Raw genomic sequence first — 14,033 nt, 5'->3', positions numbered from 1 at the left:
TTTTTTTTGTATTTAATGACCGGAACTATTGAAAATTGTTGCAAAGAGCTCTAGAACTTTTTAAGAGAGTATCAGAACTGCAAAAAAAAATGGCACATTTTGAAATATGGTGTGCCAAGACTTGGCGCACCATATTTCAAAATGTGCCATTTTTTTGCAGTTCTGATATTCTCTTGAAAAGTTCTAGAGCTCTATGCAACAATTTTAAATAGTTCTGGTCATTAAATACAAAAAAAAAGACTGTATAATTATACTATTCTTATAAGTAAAAAAGAATATGAATATTAAACAATTCTTGAACGAGTTCTTCATTCGAGCTTCCTTAGTGGCAGTAAACAACAATCCGCAACTTTAAGATAGACTCATAGCTTATACACTTCGAGATTCTTCGTTGACTTTTCAAGTTTGATGGGATTTGCAGAGTCGATATAGAATCAAAATTTCGACTTGGGTAAACATTCTCAGCAAATCCTGCTTTAAGAGCTATTAATAGTCGTTGCTTGAAATTGACGTCAGTTGAGATACTCAGGTTTGAATTTAGAGTTAGATGTGAATTTTTCAGCTGAATCGCGATTGCAAATGCAATGTTGCATGTATTAGATGATTCAAGAAGAAATCTCAAATCTTAAACTTTAACTTTAACTTAAACTTTAAATTTCTATCTGATTACCTCACATGGGACGTTTCAAGTAATGACTATTAATATGGACCTAAGCCTCCATGTGAAGAAAACGATAATAAGTCGCGATTTGTAGCATCAAAAGGACACAATGGTCTGATATAAATGCTGTAGGATTTATTCTAAATCCTCTCTTATTGATTAGAATAATTCTAAATATAACTTGTAAACTTTGGGTACATTTCATATCATAAGTATATTTAGAGAAACACTTTCACTGATAAAAGAAAATTCAGGGTAAGAACCAATATTGCAAAGTTTCTCACTGACTTGCAAGTTCGACAGTATTTGCAAGCTCAACGTAGAATCTAAAGAGCAGTGCCAAGTTTCATAGTGCCCCTATTCCATAGGATTTTGCAAGAGTTTCTATATTCCAACAAATAACACATCGATTTGAAGCTTAGGACGAGTAGACTACCATCGGCCATATATCATACACGAAATCCCCAGTTTCCCAGACACGTTTCGTGAACACGCCCGCGATATTACCGCTACCGAGTAGAATCACACAGACATAACTATAGAGAAATGTGGGATGCTGTTTAGAACTGTTATTTCAACTTAGTAAAGCAATTCAAAGTCGGTATAGACGGTTGTATTGCAACAACTGTTATCATAGAAAGCGGTCAGACTAATTATAAGGTCGCAAGTTAATTGGCCGTTACTGCTGAGCATTTATTTCACGTTACATAGTGTTCTATACAATTCGGCAAATAATACGTGCTAAATTGAAAAAGTTTCCGCCTTCGTGGCTGCTTAACGCTATAAAATGGCGCGATAAAAAATATATGCACGAACAACGCAGGACTAAGGTGTTTATGAGGAAAGTCGAGAACGACATTCTCCGCGGAAACTGTCTCCGAAGAAACGTCGATCTTAATTTTAACTGTGACGCGCAATCTAGTCTATCAAGTCGACGATAACCAATAATTATATCTGATTGTACTCAGATGTTATTTTCATAGAAAGAGACAAAAAAGTTCAGGAAACAAGAATGAGATAATGAGACACATTCAAGATGTATAATCTCTGAAATGTTATTTTGTTTATTTCAATCAAGATGTTCATTGAGTTAGAAATATTCAATTGTGTACTATTCCTCGCTAGTTAATTTCATCTCATTATCACAAGAAAATCGAAATATTATTCTAGTAACAAAGAAACTGAAAGGTCGAACTTTTCATTACAGAATTCACCAACTTCGGTACACTATTAATAAGTTATTGATAATAATCGCCGTAATATCGGGGCCTGTATCCGTAATTGCGTCTTGGGTAAGGATTGTACGAATTCCGATAAGGTAAACTTCCGTAGGATCTCCGCTGCCCTTCCTGTCGGAATCGGAAGAGCGGCCTGAAGACGATGTGCGCGGCGGTGTCCATGTCACGTGAATCTTTGGGATAGTCAATGTCCGCATCCGAAGTCCAGAAGAGCGGTGCTACAATGTCGATACGTGGCACTGCGATCGGAAGCGAAGCTTCGGGACGAACGTCGCTCGCGTATTGATTCTCCATCGTAGCTGGCTCATACAGCAAAGGTGTCTGCGCGTAAAAAAGAGAAAGAAAGAGATGAAAATTGTTGATTTTCCCTAATAAATTTAAAGTGAAATATAGAATAATACGAGACAAATTTCATGCTCGACAGATTGGAGGAACTAAATGAAGGATTATTTAAGTAAATATTTAATTTACATTCAATGGAGAAAGAGGGAGAGAGAGAGAGAGAGAGAGAATGAAGAAAATTTATAAAAAAATATATAAAAATAGCAGACAATAAGAGCCAAATTGCAAGTCTAATTTATACATATTTACACGATATAGTGAACAGTCCGATTCACATTAATCCATATATGAAATAGAATATCTGCCTGTTCCCTGTGAATTCCTAAAAGTTTTTGACCGATCTGGACCAAATTTTGTATATTTATCCTCTAGCATTCTGCGGGAAATATAGGAAATATAGTATTCTGCTACCATAAAATGTGGATACCCCATCTCTTCCCGTTGATCTTATCCTTTTGATACTTTGTGATAACCCGGGTAGTTTAACCCTTTGAGCCATAAAGGGATACTATAGCGTCCACTTATCTTTTCTTTATTTTTAGTGATTTTCAATAATACATATCAATTATATTATTCAATTATATTATTACTATATACTCTTTCTCACATGCACATAAACATAAGGAACTAAAAATAAGTAAAAAATAATTAGAATGTTTAATTGTTAAATTATTATCAGCAAATAAAAGTAAAAGAAGACATCTTTTTCAGACAAAAATCATTCTAAGGCTAATTAATAGATATCGATACATCGAAATATTAACAATTTATTAAAGATAATTAACAATATTTTGCATATTTTTCAAATTTTCCGTAGATACTACTTTTTACAATAAACTCTTGAAATATTTGCAATATATTTGTGGTAAGTTTCTCGTCAAAAAATTTGAATTATCAAATCATCGAATTTTAATTTTTTATCTCAAATTCGTAATCAGCGACCTCGATATCCTCCACGTGCCAAATTCAAAGAAACTCCACCGAGAAATAAAGTATATAGTTCAAGAGGTTATGCTTATTAGCTGTAAATATTGAAACGCTTTGTGAAACACTTCTTCTGGTCATCGAAAATTAAAAGAAATTAAAAAAAAAAGAAATTTACCTGCGATGGGGACGACGTAAGTCGCCAATAATCAGAATCCACGCTCAACGTGCTGCTATCGATGTAATCTTGAACGTTTCGCTGTATCTCGTCGCGATTGTTCTCCAATAGGTCCAACCGGCTGCTCGTGGTGTCGTCTATCTCTGACAACGTCGCCGCGATCGGGACGTCGATTTTGTCGTCGGAAATTTCCGTGGGGTCGAGAAACGCGATGATCGGCACCGATATCGTGGGCGGTGGGTGGTGGGGCTGGTAATCCTCTGGACGCTCCATTTTCTGTTCTGGATTTGGTAGAAGGTACGGAATTTCCGGAGGTGCGTTATCACCGTTGATAGGGAGGTCGATCGGTTTACTCGTGGTCTCGAAAAACTCGTCCAACACTTCGTGAAAATCGACACGCTGCGACATGTCAAACGGATCATTTTCGTCTTCCTGAAAAATTGTTGATGCGTGAACGATCGCAGACGCGCTTCATCGCGCGAATCACAAACGAATCGCGCGAAGCGACGAACTATCAAGTTGCGTAACAAGTAATTTCGGATTCCTCGATTGAAATGATCGTATTCTTGAGTTGTTATAATTTTATGAAAAATTCGAAATGTTAGCGCGCCAATCGCTCGCGCGAGTCGACATCATATCGAGACATTAAAATGATCAGATTGGCATAAAAGACTCGTCATATTTGTTAAATAAAATAGAAGATAAAATTGTGTAATTTCGAGAGATTAATTTTCATAAATAGAACGAACTCGCTATTTTTTAGATGTCTAACAATGATTTGCTGTTTTCCTTTTAATATCCAAACTTCCAACTTCCAAAGAGTTTTCATCGAAAAGTGACAAATCTTTCGTGCCAACCTAATGCAATAAATTTCTGGCCTACATGAGATCCCTTCTCGCCATTCTGGGTGAAGAGTTGCACCAAACCGTCCTTGTCCGTCTCCTCGTTCGCACTTTCCGTGATGTTCTTTCTCACGTCTTCGAGATTTGTCATCGGAACCACGAGAACTTGCTCGCGCTGCGATACCACCTTGAAGGGCGACAATACGAGATTTACCATGTCCTTTCCTTTTATTCCGAACTTGGGAATCAAACTTGCAGTTTGCGTTAAATTCGCGGCTGCAAACTTGCGTCATTTCTTCCAGCGGTTAGTTAACGCTTCCGCGCCGTTCTTATGTAAACGATTAATCACGCTTCGACGTAGCGATCATTAATGAAAGCTAACAGTGCTAATCACTTTGATTATTAGCGAGTGTCGCTCATGACGGCGATATTTAGCTATTTACTCTCACGCGTGTCGTTCCTTGCGATAAATATTTGTAAAATTGTCGGATTGATTGATCATGCGACTAGGCGGACGCGAGAGGGAAATATATTGCGCGAACCTTGGTAGGTTCGATGGCGGGCATGATGAGGACCTTCTTCTTCACCACCAAGCCTTCCAAGGGCCCGCTGCCAACCGCGTCCTGCACGGCGTCCTGCACCACCGGATCCTGCACGATAGCGGCCAACGTGTCGTTCTTCGTCTTCGGTTCCATCGGCAACAGATTGACCACGTCGTCGTAATCGATAGGCTGCGCGCTAGATGTTGCCGCGAACAGCAGAAGGATGATGGAAAACATAATGTGTCTCGGGCAAAGCTGCGAATGAAAATGCAATTAACGCGTTTACTCACGAGAATTCCATAATAAAAATTGCTGTAGCGTTTTCTAACCGAAGAATAGATCGACATTCTGTAATAATTAACTATCCTTTCATCTTTTGTATGCTTAATACAAAATATATTATCTCCGTATAGTTAATATCGGGTCCCTCGGATCTTCTTGACTGACTTCTTTTAGTCTTCAACTGAGATCTTTCGAAGAAAATTGAGGTGCGCCTGTGGTAAATTAGTTTGAACAAGTTCTTTTTTTTTCAAGATGTGAATTTCGATTTAAAAAAAAAAATCTCTTTCTATTTCTCCCTTTCTCTTTCTTTCTTTTTTTCTTTCTTTCTCTCTCTCACGTTTTCCGTACAGCCTCGTGAGACCTTACAGCTTGTGACTCAGCTTTCTGAAATAGAACACTCAGTCACTCGCTCGCAATGATTAGCCGTGACACGAGTGTTCCCTTCGCGAAAATGCGCCGTGTTAATTGCTCACGCGAAAAGTGGATTTTCCCGAACGGCGCAATCGCTGTCGAAGAACGAACGTACCGACGAGTCGTATTCCATCGCGATGGCGAAACTGCGAAGTTCCTCACGCTGCCCCGACGACCGGACTGTCTCGTCTCGCGATGATGATTTCCGAGCTCTGTCAAGGTATAACGGGCTGGTACCGGCTTTATACGAGGTGCTGAAAGAATTATCGCTAGGCCGCTAATACGCGTGAGTATGAAGCTCGCGGTAAACCGACGTCTTTGTCGGATGCTGCATCGCAAGGAAGAAGACTCTTTCAATCGTCGATCATGCGGCAGTGCATCTCCTCGCGAAAAATCTCACCCTGCTCCGCTCTTGCAAGTAGGAAACGTTGAACGATGGCTTATAAAGAAGAGAGACTCGTCCGTTAACAAAACAAGCCTCCGCAACCGTCCATCCATCCACTCCCGTTGTCCCTTCAATCGCCGTGATTCGATCAGTGCGAGGCAACGTCGAGGCACCTCATCAGGTACCGTTCGACCGACCGCGCAGTAATATTTTGCTTATCGTTAGCGCGTTTCTAACAATATTGCCGGGACTCTGGTGGTGTTTAGCGAGCGGCTTAGCAACGAGAGTCCCGTGTGACAAGCTATAAAAGAGCTGCTCCGACCTGCCGAGTCGCTAGTCGACAACGGAAAATTCGATCCCCTGCGCCACTCGGGAAAATCCGCGCAACGCCTCCGGAAATGGAATCTTTCGGCGTCCTTCTCAACGTCCTCTGTTGCTTCGCGATCTTGGCGGGACCGATGATGGTGCTCTCGGCTCCGTCGACGACCGAAATCCCGAGGGCCGACGCGGCTCGTCCAAGCGTGGAGTCGTCCAAGTCGAAGGACACAGAGAAGGACCCAGACTGCCCTTGGATCCACGTGGCTCGCGCAGAAGACGCAGTCCAAGCTGATAAAGAACTCTCGAGGAATTCATCTCGCTCCGAGGAGGAGTCGGCTCAAGACGCGCGACGCTCGAAGCACACCGGAGATCGTCGCGGAGATGGCTTCCGATTAAGCTATCAGCGAGGACCCGCTGTAGATTTACCGTCGCACGATACCACCTTACCGGATTCTGGTGCGATATCGGCCCGCCAGGCGAAAAGGAGCACCGGGGATTACAGGGATTACCCCGCGTCGTCGTCGGTCACCTCTGGCGACGATGTCGCACGCAGAAGCATCGATTCGTCACGGCAACGAGGCTCAGGTTTTAAGGACGATCTCGGGATAGCGGAATATAGATTTCCGCCTCAGAATCCTTACTGGTACCAACGGCAATACTCGAATCAGAGATATCGACCGAACGACAGGAGGGATCCTTATCGGAACTACCTGAGATATCCTGTATTCCCGGGCAGATAAATATCCGAGAGAGAGATTCAGCTCTCCTCTCTTTTGTTGCTGAGTAAAATGTATATCTGCATCGTTTGGGAAAGAACGGACGGAGAGAAAAAGAAATCAATAGAACGATCAATAGCACAAATAATCAGTAGAATAGAGAAATGTTTTCGGTTGAGGGTGTAGTATTTCGCGCTCGAGGGCGACTATAATATATAGATAATCCTTGTTAAATAAATTATATAAATAATCCTCTCGCGATGTGAATGTGAACAATTCCTTTGCGTGTAAATTCGGACTGTGATTAAAGGATGTCGGATTGATTATTTGGACTGTGATTGAAAGATATTACTTGATGGCAGAGAGAGATAGATAGATAGATAGATAGATAGAGAGAGAGAGAGAGAGAGAGAGAGAGAGAGAATTGTTTAATTATTTCTAAAGAGTGGTTTTGTTACTGAAGAAACGTGTTTTGATTATTTGAACACATACAATGTCAACATTCCTAAATATATCCTTGTAAATGAATAATAAGACGACCAATGCATGTAATCACGATGTTATTTACATTTATTTACTCCACACATACGATGTTATTTATTTACATTTATTTACTCCACACATACGCTTAACTTACGTGGATATTATTTTAACCGCAAATATTATTTTATTTACTTTATTATAGACTTTTATTACTTTATTTATAGACTTTACCGTCTATAAATATCATCGTATCACAATATAACGCTTACGCCGTTCTGCGAAGCAGCTTTGGTAGATAGCTTTCGGTCGTTATCTAAAATATTTATTAAAACTATTTATTAAAATAACGAGACATGACTCGTCATCCCCTATAACCTAATGACGATTACTTATCGGACTTAAGAGTAATTAATTATCTTTATTGTTGAATTTAGCGCTTCTCACACTTCCCTAGATCGTTGTATGGTGGCGCTGAGAACGCGTAGACGTCTTGTCTCTACTGCTGTGGGCGTATACAGAGCTCTTAACTCCGTCTGTCGATGTATCTTCTTTTTCTCTGTTCTGTTCGCTCATCGATATATATTTTATAATAAATACTTTATATCAACACTCACAGTGTTTCCTTGTTAAAAGCTCACATTTATCTCATTGATTTATTTATAATTGACGTATTTATGATTAACATATTTATAATTATATTTATAATTGTCGTATTTATAACGATATTGATACGAGCCGATTCAGTTGGAGGCCGTTTAACTAACAACTGATCTCAACAAATCTAATCGAGAACTGTTCGACCAACGATCGACGAATTCGATTAAAGACCATTCAATTAATGATTGATACGAGCGAAGGGGATCAAAGATCGTTTAACAAATTGAACTTAGCAAACTAAAGATTAGCAAATTAAAGGTCGATGAAATTGAACTTAACAAGTTTAATTAAAGATTGAAAACTATTGATTTGAGCTAATTCAATTCAAAGACCGTTCAGTGACGATTGATTGATCAGTGCCCTCTTCTCCTCCCCTCAACGCAAGTCCTACTTAGCGCTGCTCAATCATCAACATCTTCCACGATACTCCATGAATATTATTCACCAATTATAATCTGGAATAATTAAACGCTTTTGATTGAGTCGATTGAATTTGTTCATATCAATTGTCGGTTAAAGGGATGCCGAACTGGATGACGAATTCGAAAATCTCGATAATGCAGAGGCGATTGTCACTAACACGATCATATCATCCTTTTCGTATTTCTTGTGTGTATATCTCAACTAATATTCAACTTATTGATGGGGAATAGTACGATTTGGTTCCTCGATGACATAGAAAGAAATCTGAAAATATTTACAAGTGCACGCACACAGAGAGAATATTATAGTATTTTAATAATAATTCTTGCTGTGAAGATAACAAATTTTATTATATATATAAGTCTTATATAAATGTGTACCGCGTTTTGTTTTATCATGTGTGCCAGCAGGAAACCTAACCACGCACATGTAGAAATTTTTCTGCAAACTGTTTGTAGATTTTTAAGCTTCTAAATTTATTTGCGAAAATGCAGATATGTCCCTTGAAGTTTTTCTTAGTGAAGCAAACACACATACAGAACGTACAAGCTGCAGAATTTTTGTTTCGAGTCAATTATATTTGTCAACTGATAGCTCGGAATGTTAATTTTAAAATTTTTTGTCGTTTTCCTCACATATCGAGCAATGACATCCAATTCGTTATTGCGCGTATTATCAATGTGTAAAAGCATTTGTAGTCCTATGCAATCAAGTTTGACGCAAATTAACGAGCAAGTTGAATTTGCTAAGTTAATTGAAACTTTTTATTCTCTTTGCTCATCTCTACCCAGTCATTAATCGAGAACGGTCCTCAATTGAATTCGTTGAAATCAATCGCCAATTGAACATTCTTGGATTGAATTTGCTTGAATCAATTGTCAATTAGTTGAATTGAAACATATTCGTCCAAGTCAATTATTGAAATGAGAAATATTTATTTGATACTTTTACAATTTTGTTACATGTACAATAATAATATCATGCTTCTCTCCATTCGAGTTCTAATCGTTTCATGTGGACTTTGGTCCGACTTGATTAGTCAATCAGTCCGAATCGAAGTCACGAAAGCTTACGAAATATCGTGAGATCGTGATAGTGAAGAATAGATAAATGCTGCATCTTGGTCTCTTGCCCGATCGCCCGTAGCTCTTTGGAGTCCCCACGTCGGTACAGATTCAAACTTGCCGAGTCGGCGAGTTCGTGCTGTTAATGTCCGTCGTAATAACGAGGTCCGCAACCTCTTAGCGTAATTTACTAGCGAGTTCAATATCCCCGTATGACAAAAGTGCGACGTCTTCAAGCTCGCTCTCTCTTGCTCGCTTTTTGCCGTGGAGATCCCTTTCTTCCGCCGACGGGACCATCAGTTTCGCCTCGGGAAGACGACCTTGTTTGCACCCGAAATTTTCGTGCTCGTGCGAGTCTTCCGCCTGGCCGTTTATGCGCTCGTGTGCTCGCTCGCGTGGAGTCCCGTTGACCGTCCGAGATAATCTCCTTGACGAACGTACCACTTTCCCTGATCTTCCAGTTGTCGTCTGAATTTGTCTTGAGGTTTTTCGCGCCTTCTTTCACGCGGCAGCTTTCTGTCGCGGTCCTGACTCTTCGTGAATCCTTCTCTCAGGATTTTGAAGATCTAGTCTTAACAAGAGGCCGTCGCGGCTCCCATGTTAAAATCTCTCCGAATGTATCTCGCGTGGATGTATTACCTGCCCGATAACACAGAAGTGAGATAATGATTGTGCAGTCTACCGGCCAATGGCCAAGTCCTTCGAGCTGCATCTCCCCGTTTTCGCTTATATTCGCCTTCCAAGGCGGGCTTCCCTGGCGCGCTGTCGATACGCGATCTGCTGACGATAGACGAAGAGCGGCCGAAGGATGTTGCTACCAGCCGCGGTCTCCAGATCGTCCTCGTCGGCTTCCTGGACGCTGCGTTTCACGATGCCGAAGGAATTCTCCGAACTGTCGTCCAACGCATACATCGGTCCTTGATCCGCCTTAGCTTGAGGTTCCTCGAGGTCCTCCACGAAAACGGGCACAACAACCAACGGAGAACCGTAGATGGTTGCCATTTTGAGGGGTAGCGCGCAACAGCAGCCAACAAGCAACAGCGCGAAGACAATAACTTTGGCAGCCGTCTGAAGGAGAAGAAAGAATCGCACCCTTACATATCGTGGCACCAAAATTCGCACCGAGAAACAGATTTTAGAAGCACGCGAACACGCACCTCGGACAGTATTCTATGTACAGATATTTAAAAAATAAAAAAATATTTATTCGCTCTTCTGAATACTCTAAATTTTTTAGTAGAATTAAAATGGAGTGGCACTCGAATTCTTTCTCTCTCTCGAGCATTCCACCGGCAAAGGAACACATTCACTCCAAATCGATTGAAATATTCGCTCATACGTAGTCAGAATCTATTCTAATCTTGAGTGAAACATTCACTCCTGTGGTTCTAAATGACAGTATTTTCACTAAAGACCAAAATATATTCGGCGCGTGCGCGTTTCTATCGTCAAATAATGCTATCCTCTTGTAATGAACCCTCTTAATTTGCTTTATGAGCATTTTTGAGACATCTTTTACCAATTTGCGCTGACTAGACCGTTATCTATGCGATCTCGAAGAAGACGTACTTACCATTTTGTATTCCAAAAAGTGGAAGTTCGACGAAGTCCTCGGTGAGCACGTAGCGATCAAGTACTTTCGCACGATTTCAGGCCACGAGGGAGTCCGATCAATGAAGAAGACGAACCAGAGCAGAGTCTCGAGAAACTAAGAGCACGTACAACAAGCGCGTCGTGGCGACTGAGTCGTGGGTTTATGGTGGCCGAGATCGTGCATTCGGTATTTATATGAAACAATGACGTCAAAACAGAGCACGCTAATCATAAAATGACGTTCCGCGACGAGCGATAAGTGACCTGGTAAACTGACCAAGTGACACGCCGATCCTTCCCGGGTACGTAGCAATGCGTCGCGTCCTGCGCCACCATGTCGACGTTCTCGCAGGTGTTAACTCGTCCGCGAGGCGACCGTCATAATATCCCCCTCGATGATTGTCGGTTTACGCGCGAAACGGTAATATTGACCATTTTCACTAAGTCTCTCGACTAGAAGGCGCCGCCGAAAATACACCACAAATACACGGAGACTTGGCCGACCTCGACATTGCAAACTCGCTCCTCGAGACGCGCCCCTGGACTTCCGTATTTCTGATCTGCTTGTCGCGCGCGCGCGCGAGTTTATCTTGTGGATTCTCTCGCTATTCATCTTGCGCCGTCCATCTTTCGGGACGAGTCCAAGAGACGGGTCTTCTCGTTTTGGAAATCCAAACGGATTCAAGATCGCTCGAGTCCCTTCGCTACTGAAATCCGTGTTCCCCGAATTATCGCGATAAAGGTAAATCATTCGCGCAAGAAAAAAGCTGACCACGTTCGACTACGTCGAAGCGAATCTACGTAACGCGATATTAGATTAACGTCTATCCTAAGACGCAACCGCGGTTAGATCTCTTTTCACGTGAGACGTGACATAACAAACAGCTGTCTTCTAGAACGTCGCGACGTTCTACATATTGTTACGTCACCGTGCGCGCGAGAACTTCATCTTACTCTCTTCGAGATATATAATAATTAGTCATTCGACTACTATTTGATTTGTTGATGGAAAGTAGTACGATTTGGTCCCCCGATATGACATAGAAAGAAATCTCAAGATATGTGCAATTTCCTTATACTTTGCCATCATCTTATCTCTTGGTGAAAAATACGTCAATTCAGAAAAAGCGTGGCTTTGGAAAAAGTGAGGCTAAATCTATATATATTGAATTTTATAAGCGCGTACACATATAGAGAGAATATTATAGCTTTTTTTGGCAGTAATCTCGCTGTGAATATAGCAAATTTTTTAATAGTGCATCTTCTAAAATATTGGGCTATGTAATAAGCAATTTTGGATTTTTCAGATAAAATGAAATGATTGCATTTTTACGTCATTATAATTTTACGAAATGATCTATGCGCTATTTTGATCTATAATATTTCTTTTCTGCCAACCTCCGCGTGTATTGTTTTACGAAATTATAACAACATAAAGATATAATCGTTCCATTTCACTCCAAAAATGCGAAGTTACTTGTTACACAATCTAATACAAACAGCACATATAAAATGAAAAGATAATTAATTAGTGCCTGATGTCGATTTATTGCTTGATTACAAAAATCATATAATTTTTTACTAAAAATTCTCTTTATGTATACACGAGGAGAATATGTTTCGGTTCTTTTTTCACAGAAATTCTTTTCAATTTTGCTATATTTTTCCAGCAGTGTGCGGAAATAAATTGTTAAAAAAACTATCTTACTAAGGAACAAAGTAAATTTCTTTAGGGACATAGTCAATTCTTTAATAGCGCATTTCAGTTCCTAAAAATAAAATTCTAATAAAAATAAATTTCTAAAAAAGATATAAATAGTACACATGAAACGAAAGAGATAATAAATTGTTGCAGAATGTCGATCTATGCCTTGATGTTACAAAATTCTATACACAGTAATACTTTTACTATAAAATTCTCTCCGTACACTTTCAATATATCCTTCTTTTTGGATTCAGTCAACTGAAAAGCTTTTTTCGACGGATTAATCGCCGATTTTACGTAGGATTAGACCAAAGATTAGGGGGGAAAGAAAGAAAATCGCGAGAGTCCCTCGCCCCGTGGTTGAATTTAGTCCGGGTATCGAGAACTCGCGACAGCAAATTACGCACATCGTGTTGTTTCTCTGTAGCAAACAGACTGATTTATTTCTCTTTTCAGATCGTCGCATTGCACGTGAAACAGATTGCAGCATCCGGCGGTGGCTTTTTTCCCTCTTTTAAAACGTGTTAAAAGGCACAGAACGGAGGATTATCGCGCGTAGAACGATTACGCGGGGCGGTTTTCTTTCTTTCGATTTAGATCGTGGACTCGGCCTCCTCGTGCACGGTTTCGCAGCTTTCGGTAGATTCGCTTTTAGATCTGAAAGAAATCACCAAATAAGGATCTCACCGTGCTTCGGTCGGGGGGAGGGGAGAAGAGTTGCTATTTATAAGACGAGATAAACGATAAGAGAAACTAGAAGTCGGAGGAACTGATTGCGCTAAAATATTAAGGCGAGTCGCGCGAGACAGAACAGAATTGGGAACGCGATTTAACTGGAAAATGGTGCGCATTGTACCAGGGGTCAAGAGGTGGCGAATTATGAAAACGGGGAATGTGTGAAAATAAATCCTTTCCTAATGTAACGAGCAACTAACTGATCATTCACTAACGTCGTGCTATTCCTAATCAAATGATCTACCTTTCTCTGTCTGCCTGTCCCTCTCTTGACGTAGGAATACAAAAGAAAAGTATATCAGGTTAATTAATTTGAAATGGCTTCTTTCTCTCATGATTGCCTGGGATCACTACAGTTGTGTCGTTGGTGTTCGTAAAAAACATCTATATTACCTGAATTATTAGTACATAAATCCGATTTTCTGTCCGCAGAAAATGCATTGCGAAAATAAATTCACGGTGAAAAATTGCGCAATTTTCGGTGAGAATCGCGCGTGCGACTCTTTCTCTCTCTTTCTCTCTCGGAGTTCTCGG

General features: G+C 40.4%; 3 protein-coding genes and 1 long non-coding RNA gene across 5 annotated transcripts in view; 2 read left to right on the top strand and 2 right to left on the bottom strand.

Annotated features, from left to right (window-relative positions):
- LOC116849221 overlaps window positions 1–14,033 on the top strand; it is a 60,712-nt gene that overhangs the window by 5,687 nt on the left and 40,992 nt on the right. The gene's annotated exons all lie outside the window — the stretch shown is intronic.
- LOC116849220 lies at window positions 1,330–5,627 on the bottom strand. 2 transcript variants are annotated; one of them, XM_032826146.1, is made up of 5 exons: window positions 5,536–5,627; window positions 4,728–4,982; window positions 4,226–4,372; window positions 3,344–3,775; window positions 1,330–2,220 (listed from the first exon to the last, which is right to left on the bottom strand). In XM_032826146.1, the coding sequence occupies exons 1-5, from the start codon at window positions 5,551–5,553 to the stop codon at window positions 1,900–1,902; spliced, it is 1,173 nt and encodes a 390-aa protein (XP_032682037.1). In that variant the 5' UTR covers window positions 5,554–5,627; the 3' UTR covers window positions 1,330–1,899. The 2 variants fall into 2 exon arrangements, with proteins under 2 accessions (XP_032682037.1, XP_032682038.1); XM_032826147.1 differs by lacking the exon at window positions 5,536–5,627 and adding an exon at window positions 5,057–5,486.
- Window positions 6,126–7,392, top strand: LOC116849222. Its single transcript, XM_032826157.1, has one exon. The coding sequence runs from the start codon at window positions 6,204–6,206 to the stop codon at window positions 6,861–6,863; it is 660 nt and encodes a 219-aa protein (XP_032682048.1). The 5' UTR covers window positions 6,126–6,203; the 3' UTR covers window positions 6,864–7,392.
- LOC116849227 overlaps window positions 12,588–14,033 on the bottom strand; it is a 5,389-nt gene continuing 3,943 nt past the window's right edge. The window contains exon 2 of the long non-coding RNA XR_004379102.1: window positions 12,588–13,421. This is a non-coding gene — a long non-coding RNA (uncharacterized LOC116849227). The remainder of the gene's footprint in view (window positions 13,422–14,033) is intronic.

The sequence above is a fragment of the Odontomachus brunneus genome, unplaced genomic scaffold (genome assembly GCF_010583005.1).
Source record: "Odontomachus brunneus isolate Ranch 3 - 2012 unplaced genomic scaffold, Obru_v1 Obru_scaffold_108, whole genome shotgun sequence".
Lineage (NCBI taxonomy): Eukaryota > Metazoa > Arthropoda > Insecta > Hymenoptera > Formicidae > Odontomachus > Odontomachus brunneus.
The sequence above is the reverse complement of the archived record's forward strand: the minus strand, read 5'-3'. Positions and strand labels throughout refer to the sequence as shown.

What these genes read in the sequence shown, in the direction of transcription:
- LOC116849222 (XM_032826157.1), top strand. Translation starts at nt 6,204, where the DNA reads ATGGAATCTTTCGGCGTCCTTCTCAACGTCCTCTGTTGCTTCGCGATC.
- LOC116849220 (XM_032826146.1), bottom strand. An exon ending in CCGCCATCGAACCTACCAAG is followed by an intron (nt 4,373 to 4,727) that starts GTTCGCGCAATA and finishes TCGCCCTTCAAG; the next exon opens with GTGGTATCGCAGCGCGAGCA. An exon ending in ATGGCGAGAAGGGATCTCAT is followed by an intron (nt 3,776 to 4,225) that starts GTAGGCCAGAAA and finishes ACAATTTTTCAG; the next exon opens with GAAGACGAAAATGATCCGTT.